The sequence below is a fragment of the Pyrgilauda ruficollis genome, unplaced genomic scaffold, assembly GCF_017590135.1.
Source record: "Pyrgilauda ruficollis isolate IOZ18807 unplaced genomic scaffold, ASM1759013v1 scaffold23, whole genome shotgun sequence".
Taxonomy (NCBI): domain Eukaryota; kingdom Metazoa; phylum Chordata; class Aves; order Passeriformes; family Passeridae; genus Pyrgilauda; species Pyrgilauda ruficollis.
Window position 1 is genome coordinate 12873172 of NW_024522539.1, and position 16481 is coordinate 12889652.

General features: G+C 36.9%; 1 protein-coding gene across 10 annotated transcripts in view; it reads left to right on the forward strand.

The window, feature by feature from the left end:
* CGNL1 (cingulin like 1) overlaps nt 1-16481 on the forward strand; it is a 54723-nt gene that overhangs the window by 18201 nt on the left and 20041 nt on the right. For all 10 annotated transcript variants that reach the window (XM_041469087.1, XM_041469084.1, XM_041469086.1 and 7 more), the window contains 4 exons: nt 137-238; nt 632-780; nt 1276-1411; nt 3165-3377. In XM_041469087.1, coding sequence (XP_041325021.1) covers nt 137-238; nt 632-780; nt 1276-1411; nt 3165-3377 — 600 coding nt within the window. The remainder of the gene's footprint in view (nt 1-136; nt 239-631; nt 781-1275; nt 1412-3164; nt 3378-16481) is intronic.

A 16481-nucleotide genomic window follows, 5' to 3' on the forward strand; every position in this document is an offset into this window, starting at 1 on the left:
ATCCCTGGTGAGCTCAGGCAGTTGATGCTACGCTTTGTTAGTCTTGCTTGTAGCTTTGCTTTAGATTTAAAAAAAAGAAACTATTCTCAAAGAACATCTTGGCTTTGTGGGAATAAATGTCTCTATTTAATTGTAGGTTTCGGATTCTTCGGCTGAAGTGAAAGCATTGGTGGAACAAAAAGCAGAACTTGAAAGGAAAGTGGAAGAGTTAGAGAAAAAACTGGATCTGGAAGTTAGGGTACAGCACTTTATTGTTATAAAGCTTCTTTCTTTGATTATTTCAAATACACTTTTAAAAATAAGTGACAACTGATCCTCCAGCTAAATACCTTTTGCTTCATATTCTTCTTAATCCAGATATATCTGTGCTTTTTCAGAAGACTTTTTATTTAAGGGGTGGTTGCTCATAACATTATTACCCTTTGTAACAAATCTGTTCTTAGTATTTGAGAGGGAGTTTGGAGCAGTGAATAAAAGTGTTAAGCACATGCACAATGCACTTCTTAAGTATCTGCTGAGGTAGATGTTAATCTGTTGATTGCAGTGAGACAGACGTAGAGTGAGAGACAAACTGTATTAATCATGTAGCTGCTGTCTATTATTTTGCCTAACTTTTCGTTGCAAAATTCAGAATCAGCAAAATTCCAAAGAAGAGAGGGATGCTACACGAGCAAGTCTGAAAGATCTGCAGTTGCAGCTTGATCGAAGTATATGTGAAAAGGAAGCCTTAAAAAAGCAGCTGGAAGAAAACGAGATGGAACTCAGGCAAAACCTGGAGGAGTGAGTTAATTCTAGCAAAGTTATCATTGAAATTTTACCTTTTCGTAAACCTTTTAGATTAAAAGTACATGTGTCTCCAGAATATGTTGATGGAACTAGACAAATGACATTTGTTACTGTAGGAAATGTTTCTACCATTTAAAAGAGTCATGTCTTTAGAATATCTGGAAGGAAGAGAAAGATTGCTGAAATTATAATCTTCCCCTTAGTGCAAATTGCTTTTAATATTTCACAGTCAAAATATATAGTTCAAGTCTTTGAAATGTAGAAACAGTTCAATGACTAGAGTTCCCAGTATGAAATAAAATACAACTCACCACTTAAATACCTAGTTAGAAGATTTCTCATTTTTGCCCCTCTGACATTTAATTTTTCTGCCTCATTTTAGCCCATTCTCTTGTGGGTAACATGGGAATGTGTGTCTTTTTAGTACTTGAATGAACAAACTAGTATTTCTACAAGTTAAAAAACTCCTGTCTGATTTTTACTGATGAGGCTCTTTCAAGTGAAGATGGAGCAGGAAAAACACCAGACTGAGATCAGAGATCTTCAAGACCAGCTCTCTGAGATGCATGATGAACTGGATAATGCAAAACACACTGATGAAGGGGAGAAAGAGATTCTGATTGAGGTAAATTGTGAAGTATCAGAAGGGGGATTAGAAAAATTGCATGAAAAGTAGAGACTAAGATACAGAAATACATGCCTTTGCTTTTCCTCTGCTATTAATCCAAAACAATGTACCATTATTAGGGGTCCTAAGAATGCATATTATGATAGCAACATTAACCCTAAAAGGAGTACAGAGTGTAAGTACCGTTGTTTTATGGAGCAGGAGAACAGGTTGACAGACTGGTGAGTTATGTACTATTATCAGATAATAGTCACAGTCAGTTTTAGCAATTAGGAGTTGGGGTCAGAGCAGGGCAGATCAGTTTAAGGAAGGTGTATATATTATCAAAGCCAGATGAGATTCAGCTAAAAAAATTAAAAGAAATCAACAAAGCAGTCTCTAAATTGTTTACTTTCTAATGGTGGGACCAGGGAGAGAAGGGATGAGGCTGGAGAGAGGAGCAAAAGAGTTACAGAGTTTCTGCCATCTTGGGATGAAAGCAGAATTGGCTGGTTATACTAATATGCTGATGATGAAATAGAGAACACAGCTCATTAAATTTGTTGATAAGGATGTGTAAGAGTATCAGTGCAGAAATATTAAAGATGTTTGCATGCAAGATCTGCTGAGTAGAATAACTACCTTGTTTTGTATGGGTGAGATTTGATTACTCTTAAATTACTGTCTTAAATCTCAGGCTGTAATTGAAAGTTGAAGAAAAGTAGGGAAATGTCACAAATGATGATGATGATAGTACTGAAAAACATTACCTTTGAAGAAGGACTTCAATCTGAATGGAGAAGTAAGGGAAGAGTCAAAACCACATCTTACAGAATGTTGCTGTAAAGGTGATAGTGATCAATTTCTCTGTGTTGTGTGGAGATTGAGTAAGAAATGACAGACTTAGCTCCAGAGATTTAAAGAAAGTGTTAGAAAAAGTTTCTGTTAATACTGATAATTAAACAGAGGAAGATGATGGCTGGGATGGTGGTAGGATCCCTTCCATTGTAGGCTTTTAATGGCAGAGTTGGTGATTGTGTGTCAGGAGTGGTTTAGATGTCCTGATCCTCCTTCAGTGCAGGGGAAACCTGCATTCTTTTTGAAAGTACAATTATTCACAGTTGGAGAAATATCAAATTAGAGAATTCTTGAAGCGGTACATTTTTGATTGTTTCTGTTATTCTGTGTTTTTGTATGCATCTTTGGTCTTCAGATTCACTGACTCTCCACTTCCTTCCCAGAGATTTGTAGAGGGGAGATGACTTCTAGGGTTACCTTGGTGGGAGGAGGAGGGGTGTGAAGATATGGAGTTGGTTGGGAAGCACTTGTTTTGTCTTCAGTACTTGAAGAAGCAGCGTTATTTATTCTTTCCAGCAGAAAAGAAAGCAAAGAATTATCACTGAGTTTGTTTCTCTTGCAGCTGGGGGAAAATGCTTTATCTTTGTTCTTATCTACCTCCTTGCTAGTGAAATCACCATGTAGGAGTGACTCCTGCATTATTTGCAGATGGCATAACATACACCATTAAATATTTTGATAGTTTTGCAGCATCAGATATGTTGACCTATTATGTAAAACATCAGCTATATGTTATACTTCTAATAATATTAGGGTTGAGCAAATTTTCAACTAACTATAAAAGCTGTAAAGAATATGTCAGTCATAAGAAACCAAGTTGTCCTTGGGGACCTTAATTGCTTTCTTTTTGTGAGACATAAACAGAACATCCACAGGGGCTATTTGACACACAGTGTTTAATTTTGGGCTTTAGGAGCTGATGCAAATGAAGCAGGATCTACAAGAAGTATTGATAGCAAAAGATCAACAAGAAGAGATTTTGAGAAAGAGAGAGAGAGAACTCACAGCTTTGAAAGGAGCACTTAAAGAAGAGGTATCCAGCCATGACGCAGAGATGGACAAACTTAAAGAGCAACATGAAAAAGAATTGCTGGATCTACGACAGAGCCTGGAGAGAGCAACAGAGGTACGTTAGTGCTAACAATTACCTCTACAGGGGAAGATTGTTCCTCTCTCAGATGCTGTATACCAGATGCTTTCAGATACTCTTATTTTATTAGCAAAATAGGCAAACATTTAGGCCAGGAGATTCTCGGCTGCTGAGATTAAGTTTTATTTCATACATATCTCATGTTTTGCTTGTTTGTCACAGCTGAAGTTGTGGTCCTTTCTTCAAGCACTTATTTACTGCATTTGCTTAATTGCAAACTTTGAGGGAGAATATGTGGGAGTATAGTGCAGAGAACCATTTGTCCTGGGTTAAAGAGAGTCACGAAAACCTTTAGGATGCCCTTGAAGAGCACCAGTGTGCTTTGCCAGTCATACTGTTGAAATAATTTCTAGTTCTCTGCAGTTCTTTGCAGGCCACTGTTCCTACATTCAGCTTCTTGTGTCATATCCTGTTCCCTGATTGCATTGTTCCACCTTGCCCATTCAAATTCTCAGTATCAGTGTGGCGTTTTGTGTTTAATTTTGTGTCCTTTTCATTTATTGAACTTAAGCTTGTTTACTGAATAGGCAAAGGATTGTGAGCACAAGAAAACAGCAGGGATTTGGGTGTTTTGAATCAGACAGGAAGAAAACAGAACTGAAGGAATTGCCTCTTCCAGCATCTGCAGGAAGTCTTTGTGAGAGGGAGAATAGGAACTGGTTTCAGTTGTGCGTATTTATTGTTGTTTTCCAGAAGATGTCCTTTGTGAAATTTTCTTTATAGAGACAGCAGGTAGAAACATATTGAAAGATTTTTTTGGTATGAGGACAATTCTCTTAAAGTTTTGAGCATTCTTTTTACAGTGACAGCTTTTTTCTATATTCCCTCATTTTATTTCTCAAATGTTTGAGAAAATTTCAGCAGGCAAGCCATGCTTGCCCAGTATGTCAGGACTGCCCACTTTTATGCTTAGAAATATCCATGCTAATTTATGTCTGTTACCTACACTGGTCTTAGGTGGGTTGCAGTTATCCTGCTGGTTGTGACCTAAAACATAACACAGAAAATTAAGGGAAAATGAAGCTTGAAGGTGGAAATAAGTTTCCAAAGCTTTATATGCTCTATGAGCAAAGTAGAAGCTCATGTGGAAGATGCTGGATAGGTAATGTGTGATCGAATTCTGACAAAAGATTATCCTTTTAAAGGTTTGTTTTAAATGTGCAGTTTTCTTCAGAGGTTAAAAAATTTTATAATTGCTAGTTTGTTTATGCAGCCTAGGACTTGTAGTTGAGGTTGTTCATCATTACTTAAATGTGTTGTTTCTCTTTGTTTTACATCATCATGAAGATATTTGACTTGTCTGAGCTGCATGAACTGAATTAGTTTTTTTCTTTGAGAGAAAAGTAGAACATTTAAATTATCATTTTTTATTACACAGTAATCGTAGTGACAGCTCAACCTCAATGAACCATCTTTTCAAAGTTAGTGCATGGTAATTTACTGTATTTCAATTATGGAGCTGTAATTACGACTGACAAGAAATGAAAGGCTAGTCTGTTTGGCATAACAATAACACGGTCTGGGAAACAGCTCTATGACTGAGTTGCTGTGGCTTAGCGATATTTATAAATAGCATTTATTTACTTGCATGACATAGTCTATCTAATGGTAAATTTAATAACACCTACAAAAGTGAAATTTATTTGTTTAATGGTGGTCTAAGGACCAGTTCTCTTTCCATATGAGTTGAAATTTTTGTTTTTATTTGAAGTAAAACTTTTAACATGTTTAATTGGAAAGTGGTGTTTTCTTTTGGTTTTGGGGTTTTTTTAAAATTTGCTGGTATTTGTACTCAGTGATTTCTTGAAGCACAGCATTATCTTTATGCCTGCTGGATAAGATTTGTTGTTCAGTTTGATATATCATTTATCAGGAGACTATAACCATTCTCTTCAGGAAGTTTCCTGACTGATCTGCTGTGTTCTTATATATATTGCTAATTATTTGGTTAATAATTAATCTGAAATACCCAGGAGACATAAACAATTGAAGCTACTTGGCCTGTTAATTTTTTTAAAAAATATATTACTGCCAGCTGGAAAAATTCATACCTGATGGCAGCACACAAGAAACCTACATCAAAGATTAGTGGGAAGGGCCATTGTGTTGTATTTTATGAGCAAAACTGGAGTGTAAATGCTGTAATAGTGGTTTGTCATACAGAAGTGTGGATATGGATGCGTGATAGATCAGGTTGTATCAGGACCTCCATGTACAAGAGTGTTTGTACTCATGTTGCTTCTAAATCATCCAGATTGGTACAGTGAGTAAAGGTGTTTTGTGATATACAGGCTGTTAAGGAAGTTTTAGCATGGAGAAAGGAAGTAGTTTTTATGCCAGTGTTAAATCAACAGAATTTTCATCTGCTGGAGGTGTCAGATAGGCTGGCAAGTAATGTACAGTGCATTTAGTCTATGTGAATGCCACAGAGATCTGTTTGCACATAATGTTAGAAACATACTCAAGGCTATCTGATAGAAGAACAGAGCAGGGTTGTTTGTCATCATGATTCTGTTCTCGTGCTCACTAACATGGTGCTAGTTTGGGGTTTTTTTTGTTGGGTTTTTATTGTTGTCATTATCTGTTTTCTGGTTCTTTTTGATAGAGAATTTGAAATAAAGTCACTAATATTAAGATATTATTTTTCTTTGCTACAGTTTACCTTGTTAACTTATTTTTGTGTTATGTCTTTTGCTTGTGGTGGTACTGAGATGGCTGTGACTGAAGAGTTTTGTTCTTCCATGACATACCTCAGTGGGATAATAATTGCCTTTAATTTAATAATAAATTACAAAATTAATGTCTTTCTGATTAAGAATATATTTCTCCGTAACTGCAAGTGCTAGAACAGATATTAATATGAATTCTACTCCAGTTTTAATGTCACAGAAAATTTTCTGTTATTTAATCTGACTCTACAACCCAACAGTCCAGGATTGTACTATTTTAACCATGAGTGCTCTGTCACTGTAGATGAAATGCCACTGTTTCAGTAAAATTTGGAAATAGGTTTTGGAATGTAATGATGCAGGTAGAAGGTTGTAGCACATTACAGCTAATACTGTTCTAATTCCACTGAAATTGTATCAGCTCAGGAGGGCAGTTGTAAACTTCAAATTTTGTTGCACAGCACTTCAAATTTACATCTGTATTTAGAGGAGCTGGCTGAACAAATGATGTTGTTCAGAAAAAGCTGCAATCATCACGCTAGGAAGAGGCTTATCTAAGCCTGACCTTGACTGAATTATTTGGCATGTCATATGTCTGACCTTGTTCTCAGAGTGATAATACAGACACTCAGAGTTTAGAGCTGATTAATTTATCAAGGCATTTAAGAATGCAATGAAGCTGGTGATCGCGTTACCATTAACACGTGTGTGTTACATATGATTATGTTATAATTAAAGAGAAGAAGGAATTTTACCAGAGCAAATGTATGAACAGCAAAAGACAGTGGTTGCCTTCTGCACATGTTATGAACTAAAATTATCTTCTTTTAAGATAAGAAAAAAATATAAATCTCTGGTACTGTACATGAGAAGAAGCTTTGGGTTTGTTTTTTCCCATCTTTTTAATTTAGATGAATCTAGTACAAACTGTAAAGACCTTTGAAATGAAAAGTAACTATTGAATCATTTTCTACTTAACCTTATAATATGATGTGTCTTCCTCAAAGCTAATAAAAATCTCCTATGTAGAGCAGAAACTTAAAAACTGGCTTAAGCATTCCAAATGATACTGAGATATACTCTGTATGCATTTTTTGTAGAAATGGCTTGGAATTAGTTGAAATGTAAAATGAAACATAACTAAATCCAGTATATTCTGAGAACCTATTTTGGAATAATACTGTCCAGTGAACAGTGGTTAGCCAAGTTACTCTGGGAAAAGTGAAGATGTAAGTGTGGAGCACTGCAAAACCACTTTGGTACTTTAAGTGATTTAATGTATGTAACTGTAAAATTATATATATATATATATATATATATATATCTGAAAAAAACTCAATGCCTTGTTTCACGCTGAAGTGAAATCTCAGGGTTATAAGGAATCATGCTAAAAACCCATGGTCTTGATAGCAGTAAAAGAAACAAATTATATAATAAGAATTACTTGGGCATGGAAACATCATATGTGCTCTCATCCATATGTCCATAACTCATCTGAATCTGCATCCTGAATGCTGTGTCTGAGGCTGGTATGTTCACCTCAAGCAAGATACACAACAATTGAAAAGGATTTAGAGAAGGTAATCTAGGATTTGAAATGCCACTGTGGGTATTTTCTTTCCTCTGTCTGTGTGAGGCAGCTTTTGCCACGTTGAAATAACAATTTTTGTTTCAGTTCTAGAAGCTGTTTGGTTACAAGTCTAAACTATGTACAGAGTCAAATGGTGGAATGAGTGGGCCAAGTCAGTGTTTCATCTTTCATGACCTAACCCTTCTCCCTCTTTCATTTTCTGCCCTTTTTTACCAGCCTTCTAAAAGCCTGGTGAGATTCTGATTGATTTTCAGTGTGGTACAAACACAGATGGAGTGGGGGAAAGAGAAGGAGGGTACACAGACAGAAGTATGATGGTGGAAGGAAAGCTGGAGACACTCCTTAAATAGGTATTGTTATTGGAAACACCTATTTTAGAACTGTATATGGAAAGTTTGGAAGACAGATTTGATTTGTTTTGCCCGACATGTCTCTTCTGTGTGTGGACAGGAAGTTGGTAATAGCATCATGCATGCTTTCAGGACCCATTTAATGAAGTACCAGACAAATTATAGAATATTAGTGTTGTCAACAAGAATATAAAATGTGCCTCTAAAGCACTCTGAATACATAAGTTGGTGACTGTGTCTTTAAGTTCCAGCACCTTCAGTCCTTCATTTCCGCGCAGTTTACTCCTCCATTTATTTGGGGGATACATGTGTGGGCTTGGGTGCAGACAGTACCATGAAACTGCAGCTAGTGGTTTTATGCTGTATGTAGAGTCAAAAAAGCCTCTCAGCAAAATTGTCCTGCAAAGTTCTGTTTGAGTTGGATTGGACCACATCTATAGGATAATAAAAAAATAATCCTGTTTATCTGAAATAGTCATTTAACTATTGTGGACTTTCCTCTGCTAGGACTATTTCAGTAAGTCTGGGTTGGGAAGGGGGGTTGTTTGTGTGATTTTTCATTCTCTTTGTTTCTGAAGCTTTGCAAGAGCTTGTACAGCCAGTTACTTCTTTAATGCCATCAGGAGAATCTAATCCTTGTTAGCAGAAGCCAGTTTATGTATTCAGGTGATTTTTCTCGTGACAGTGTATGTTTGTTTGTTATATATGGGAAGTATTTGACTCTGTCAAACAGGAGGGAACAACGTGAGCACAGAGTTAGTTAATATTTTACTCCAGTCTATCCAACAACTTCTGACCTTCAAAAGACTGTTAGTATAAGCCAATCTGAGTATGTCATGATACATAGCCAGGGGGATAACATGACATTGATGCAGGTACTGGTTAAGAGGTTAATACTTTCCTGGCCCTGGATTTTATAACTTATATAAATGTTAGGTCATGCCTATATTGGAAAATTTTGTTTTATATGCTCTGTGTCAAAGAGGGCTGCATTCTCAGTCTTCAAATGTAGGTATTTAAATCTTTCATTACACCTCATAAATGAAAACCTAAATAGTTTTGGAAGTAATATTAAAGACATGGTACCATTTCAAGCAGTGAAAATGACCTTGTAAGAAAACAAACCTTTTCTCTAAGCTGTCACCAGTGAATTTTTAACGAGTTATAGAGTGGCTCTAGCTTGAATGAAATGAGAGACCAGTCTGACTTGCTTGTTAATTTGCGCACTTGCTTACTGAATAATCTCTCAAAGTACAGCAGAGAATTTAAGCTGGTTGCAGTGTACCTTGCAAAGTGAGGGGAAAAAAATCACTGACCCTTTTAATAGGTAACTAATAATAGTTAACTTCCAAAGGCATAGTCATGTGTTAGAGTTGGCTAGGCTTCAGTTTGAGATGATGGGAAGAATTAATATAATCAGTGTCAGGTAGAAAAACAGTAAGTGCAGCTATTTATTTTTTTTTTTTACAGAAGTTTTATTGGTTTTGTTCTTACCTTTTTTTGGGGAGTAGGTAGGATGGGTTGGGTGGGTTGGTAGCCTGACACTCCATTTGTAAGGAATTTTGGTACTCCTTTTGTAGAGATATGAGATTCAATTATCCATGCTACCCTATGGTTACTCTATTATTCATCCCAAGGCTTCCAGCTGCTTTAACAAATAGTGTCTGGGGTTAGAAGAATTGCCTAAAGGTAAACAGTGGGTAAAAATGCTGGAACTACAAGCAGAGGTACAAGCAGAAATAAAGACCTGTTATTTGCATTTAATGAACTTTGAAAACTAGATGACTGTAGCTGAATAATACTGATTTCAGAAGCTCCCTTTACTGAAGAGCTAATAATGATGACAGTTAAAGAGCTGTCCCTATATGGAGACTCACTATTTGTCTGTTTTTTCCTCGGTGTCAGTCTTTGGGTGTAGAATGGTTTGGGGATCTTTTCTTTCTTTGGAAATCACCTGCATTTTACCTATGGAAATCAGTGTCTAGTTTTATTTAAAATATTTTGTTTATATACGAAAAGAAGAGGAAAAGACAATAGAAAGATATTTGAAATCTCCATCACGGCTGCCCCCTCTGGATCATCTGAGGGAGCTGGGTAGGTATGAATCCCTGAAGCCACACGAAACTTCTTACGTGTAGTTCAAGAAGTTAAACTAGTCCAGCATCAACCTAAAAAGGTGGCCCATGAGTCTTCAGAGCTGGTTTCAACAGCCAGTATCTTGATACCTGAAGTGTTCTACACCAGGAATTGAATGAAGTGAGCAGCAACACCATTTCCCTTTTTTCCAGAGGATTTTGGAAGATTATCTTGTCAATTACTTAGATTTCACAATTATGAATATGAAAAAAAAGATTTGAAAATCTGTTACTTTCATTAAACATCTCCAGTTTGTGCCCCAGCTCATTTTGAATGGAGATTTATTCTTCAAGTATGGCTGTTAAAGAACAAACAGTTAATTGGTTGAAACAGTTTTCACAGAATAACAGAATCAACTGGGTTGGAAAAGGCCTCTGACGTTGAGTCCACCCTATGGCTGAACACCACAATGTCAGCAGGACCATGGCACCAAGTGCCACATCCAGTCTTTCCTTAAACACCTTCAGGGAAAGTGGTTCCACCACCTCCCTGGGCAGCCCATTCCAGTGTCTAATCATGATGGCCGAGAAGAAATTCTTTCTAAAGTCAAACCTAAACCTCCCCATGTGCAGCTTGAGGCCACGTCCTCCTGTTCTGTCGCTGTTCCCTGGGAGAAGGGACCGACCCCCACCCGGCTGCAGCCTCCTGGCAGGGAGTTGTAGAGTGATAAGGTCATCCCTGAGCCTTCTCTTCTGCAGGCTGAGCCCCAGATCCCTCAGCCATTCCTCATCAGACTTGTAGTCCAGACCCTTCCCTTCTGCTGCCCTTCTTTGGATCTGCTCCAGCCCCTCAATGTCCTTCCTGGACTGGGGAACCCAGACATGCAATTCCTGATGTTCGGTTGAACTTGATTCTGGAAAGAAGTGTAAAGGTTTTTAGAAAAATTTGCTGACTTTGGCTGATCAACATTGGATTTAGCAAAATGAAATTATTCCAATACATGGCAAATGGGATACTTCCACACACTTTAAGTCTTCCTTTATTTTGTGAAAGGACTCTAAGGATACCATAGTGTGTAGTCACTGCCAAAGGGGAGTTTCACCAGCTGAAGTCAGCCAAAACTATTTTTTAATGATCAGTTACACAACTTCTCTCATGTCTTTGCCAATGTTGAGGGTGTGGTAAAAAAAAAAAAGGTGTGGAGCCACAGATTATTTTCTGCATTCCTATCCAAAAATAATTTTTTCTGTATTCAGGTTTAAACTGAATGTTTCATTTACATCTCCAGGACCTTGATGGGTGTTCTGTCCAGTTTCTTTGGGTTTACAGAACAATCAGTGGTGGGAAAGATTTTGATGCCTTTTATACTGTCTGTTCACTGCTTGCAACACAGTTCAGAGTAGAATACTGTATAAATATATTTACTTTACTAAGGTTTCTGCAACAAAGGAGTTGGAACAATATTTATTGTTTTATTTTAACTTGTATAAATTTAATATGTTTAAAAATACTTCTGGATACATATATAAATATATACAAGGACAAACCCAAGCTTTATTAGATTAATTTCTTGTTAGGCAAAACACCTGAAAGGAGCAGGATGAAAGGTGAGGGAAATGTATTTTACTGCTGATGTTCCCTTCTGTGTTCCATAGGCCTAGAGCTGAAAACCAAATGCCACATGCATATAAATTCCAGCAGCTGTGACTGTGTGGCTCAGATAAGCAGACCTATGCTAGGTAAAACTTTATAGATCAGGTGTACATGCCAAATCAAACAATACACACACATATATATGTATGTAAATATATGTGTGCTCACTGTCTTCTCATCTGCTAGGAGTTAAATGGAGCTTGCACATACTATTAAAAATCTTCTGGAGAAAGAATTATAGACATTTTTTTCACAGGCTTTTAATTCCTTTTCTCAACGTTCCCTTTCCCTGCCATCTTCTAACTAATGTTATTCCCTGTATTAAATACAGGAAAGTAAGAGGTAGTGAGATTGGTGTTGAGAGGATCCTTTGGTTTTGCATGTCTGAACTAAAGTACCTAGGTTAACATTGTTATTCAGTATGAACTCCTTGATGTATTCAGGGTACAATTTTTGCTGACTTTAATTGCAACTGTGCAATTCTATGCAACTCAAATCTATGGAAACCAAGCCCCAGTGTCCCAAACACCAGGGAAGTTAAGGAGCATGTAGTTATTGATCCTCTGGAAAGATTTCGCTGAGTGACTTGCCTCAGGAGATCTTTGGCAGAGAAAAAAAAAGACTCCAGATTCTCTAGGGCAGGTTTTGGGTACCTTAGCTTTGAAACTGTCCTTTCTCTTTATTGCCTCACTAATTTCTGCTGTAAACTTTTAACATCTCAAGCTAATTGACTAGTCCTTTAAGCTTTAGTATTAAAATGTATGAGAACTGTTAAAAAGTCAGTGGTTATTGAACACCATGGATTATATTCTGCCATGTATGATCTATTTTTGTGGTCAGAAATTGATTTTTTCCAGTGCATCTTTCTTTAGGATTTGATAACTTGTTTTATTTAGTTTGAGTCCACTGCTGGACTAATAAGTAAAGTTACTGCATGTGTACTGTGGCACAGTGATAACATCAAAATGCAGAAGCTTATCTTCAGTCAGTCACAGAGAACTTTGTATTATGGGAACTTCTGTACAACTGTGTTTTCTTTCTTCTAGACAAGCTTCTTTTTCTTTATTCTCAGCTTTTTCCAGAAATTCGCAACCCATTTCCAGCTCCTTCTCCCTAATCTCTGTAGCTTAATCTTGCTGATAAGGCTTACATAGTCTAAATCAGGAGTTTAAACATGATCAAATTTGAGAAAGTATAATAAAATATTCAGTGGATTAGAAGGTAATAAATAAGAAGGTGATATGAGTGTGGTTAAGAAGTCTTCAAATGACGTGGTTATTAAGAGAAAAGTATTGTTCCTTCAGAGATTGAGGAGATGAATATCTGAATGTAAAACAGTAAAAATGTAGAGACTAGAAGGCACTGAATGTCCTGGAAGACAGAGCAAGGACAGGCAGATTGAAAGGAAAGACAAAACAAGTGCAAGTAAATAAGCATAATAAGCAAAATGCTATGGGGTATTTACTTACATAAATATAATTCTGTAATACAATGCAGTAAATAGTAACAGTAAGAAGTTGGTTTACTAAAACATGCTGCCACAACTAGTAAGTGCGACTAAAAAGAAATAGACATTTTCTATATCACAGGCAAGAAACTGCAAAATTGGAATTCACACATGTTAGTTTTAAGATCCAAAAGGCCCCACTTCAATTTTTAATAAAATTGCTCCCCCCCTCCTGTTTTTTGAGGGGCTTGATATTTTGCAGAGGTGTTTTGGTTTGTTTTTTTTTTTTTTTTTCTTCTTCTTTGTATGGCAAATATGTCTGAATATACAGTATTTCATTCCAGGTTTTGTTGACAAGAATCTTGTTTAACCAGTTTTGTCTGTTTTGTGCTCTGTATGTTTATGTGCATAATCTTCTTTAAACTTTCTGAAGAGACTGATCCACAATTCTTTGAACTAAAGTTCTTATATTAACAATGTCTGTTAATGTTTTATATTCAACTTAATTCATTACTTTGTGACCTTCACCTAGTTCTGTTACCATGGGTTAAATTAAAAACTTAGTTAAAATAATTGCTAAAACTTTTCCAACAGCCCCCAATAAATAAATGTAAAGGATTTATGAATGGGCACCAACAGGAGTCATTAACTGATGTCGTGTCATTAAGCCTTGAGGACCATTAGTTAACACACACTATTTATATGCAGCACTATTACAAACAAGTCACATGTGGACTGAGGGAAATGGATCCACAGCACAATCTCTCTCTGTCTGGCTTTTTCCTCATTTGTACTTACTACCCCTTCAGTGTTCAGTTTTCCTTCTTCTTTCATCCTCATCACTCTAACCCACTAGTTGAATGCTTTTGCAAACAGCCTTCAACTCCTTGTTTTGAATGTGTGAGCCAGTCCCTGAATTTTCAGTGGAAACATGCATCCCTGCTCCTGTAGGCAGAGCCCCAGAATTACCCCTGGCTGTTGGCAAATACTGTAGGACAGTATAACTGTCCTTGTTGTTGCCACATTCAGTTTTAGCCTATGAAGCACAGCAATATCCAGACTTTATCAACATACCTAATAATTTCACTGTCATTTCAATGCAGTGATTTTCATATCTTTTACTTCTGTGTTTTGTTAGGGAAATCCTTTGCAGAGTGTAGTGAGCCATCCCTAATGACAGTGTTGAATTGTACCTGTGGTCTGTACATGGTAATGTGCCTGCTGGCTGTGTGGGACTGCAGGAGCACACTGCCTGTGTGCAGGGGCTCCACTGGCAAAGGACACACAATCCTTTTGTGCGTCAGCAGTGGCCCTGTATGGTTTGATAGCTGCTGGCCGGAACCTTATGTAAGTGTTCAATATATGGACAGGGATCTCTCTCCACCAGGTTCTCTCCTAATGGTGTTGCTACAAGGTCTGTCAGAACTCCATTTCAGTGCTTGGATGCTTTGTGTATGCTCTGCAGTGATCCCTAAGCTTTTTGCTGTCATGTTCATGTGTCTTCCCAAGAGCAGGCCTGGAGGGGAGGTAGAAGGTGATGTGGGGTGCCAGAGAGGACTAACAATGGAGAATACAAGGCAAGAGCTGTGGAGAATTTTGATACCTTAACTTTCTGTGGTGATATGCTGTAGAATATGGCATACGTTGCCAAAAGCTTATAATCCAGAAACTTCATTTGTGCCAGTGAAGAAGCTCTGCATGAAGTTCTCAGTGCTCTAGGGAAAAATGAGTATAAGCTTTTTACTGTCTAAACCCAGATGTGTAATTTGACTCTTGGAGAAATGATGCCATGTGTGCTTTTTCTTATACTAGAAACATCTAAACTGTATTTGTATGGCTTTTCTTTGTTTAAACTTCAGTATCAAATTGAAGATATTTTTGGTTTGTTTTGTCTAGTATTCTCCTGAACAATATCCTCGGGGTGATCTTCCATGCCTTATGTGTGTAGTACAGTTGTGTAAAGTAAACTGATAAGATAGATACTCCTGTGTTTCTTTTCAGTCTTGTCAGAAACAACTTGAAAAGATGTTGAAACAAGGTGAACAGTGAAACCACATTGTGAGGAAAAAATTCCTTTTACTCGCCCCAATTTATAAGAAAAGTGTTCACTCTCCAACTACAATACAGTGCATCTCTCCATATATATCAAGAGAGTTTTCTACCATCTTTTAAAAGTATGTGTGTGTGAAAGAAAGGAGTTTTGTCCTTAACATGTTAGAGAATTTGCTTTGGCAGGTGTAACCTTTGTAATGATGCCAAGGTCATTAGAGACTTGTCAAGATCTGCTGGCTAAGTGCTGGTCACTCAATGAGCTGGAACTTTAGCAAGGTTTTATTTATATATCCAATTTATTTCCAAAATTTTAAATTAGGTTAATAAAGACAATACTTGCAACTTGCTCTTTACGCTTCTCTACATTTTACATGTATTTACCTAACTTATATTGAAAAAGGAGAGCAAATAATAGTTTAGTTTAATGTTAGTGTCTGTATCCTAAGATACATACTACAATAAGCAGACTGGAGCAATCTCTAGATATGATGGCATCAGTGTAATCTGAACTTAATTTTGAACCTTCTAGGTTAATGTATATAGATAGGTATTACTTCTATGTTTATTTATGTATATGGATCTCTGGGGGGGTTGTTGGGTTGTTTGCTTTTATGCATGTGTGCATCCACTTTTAGGTAAATATTGCTTCCTGTGTTGGGAAAGTAGAGCAAACCATGGTTGATGTAGTGGAATCTCCAGGTCTGATGTGGGTCTACTGCAGTCCTCTCTTACTGTGCAGCCCCATGTAGGCAGTTGGATGAAAAAGAACAGACAAATCAACATTCCTTTCCCTGAACTCCCCAGCATGCCTCAGCTGCCTTCACTCAGCTCCAGAAAGGAGAAATTAGACTAAAAGGAGCCACTGGTGGAGTGCTTGCTAATTAGTAAAACTTTGCTGCTTGCAGAAAGAAAAAAATTAAAGGAATATATAAATACTCTTGAAATTCTAGTACATGAAAACTTAAAGCATTGACAGAGATTTATTTCAGAGCTTTTAACTAGTCATGTATTTAGAAGAACAAGTATTTTCAGGATTTTCAAAAGACCAGAACTTGTCAGCCTGCTTATGCTGCCAGTTTTTGTATAATAAGTTCATTGACCCTGTAGACAATCTGAGTGTTTTCTGAGTTACTGCTTTATCTAATTTGCATGATTTTAAAGCTGCTGCTTGCTAGAAAACAGTCTAGTGAGGGCACTCTTTGTAAACACCCTTTTATATAACTTTGCTTATTCCTTTTGGGT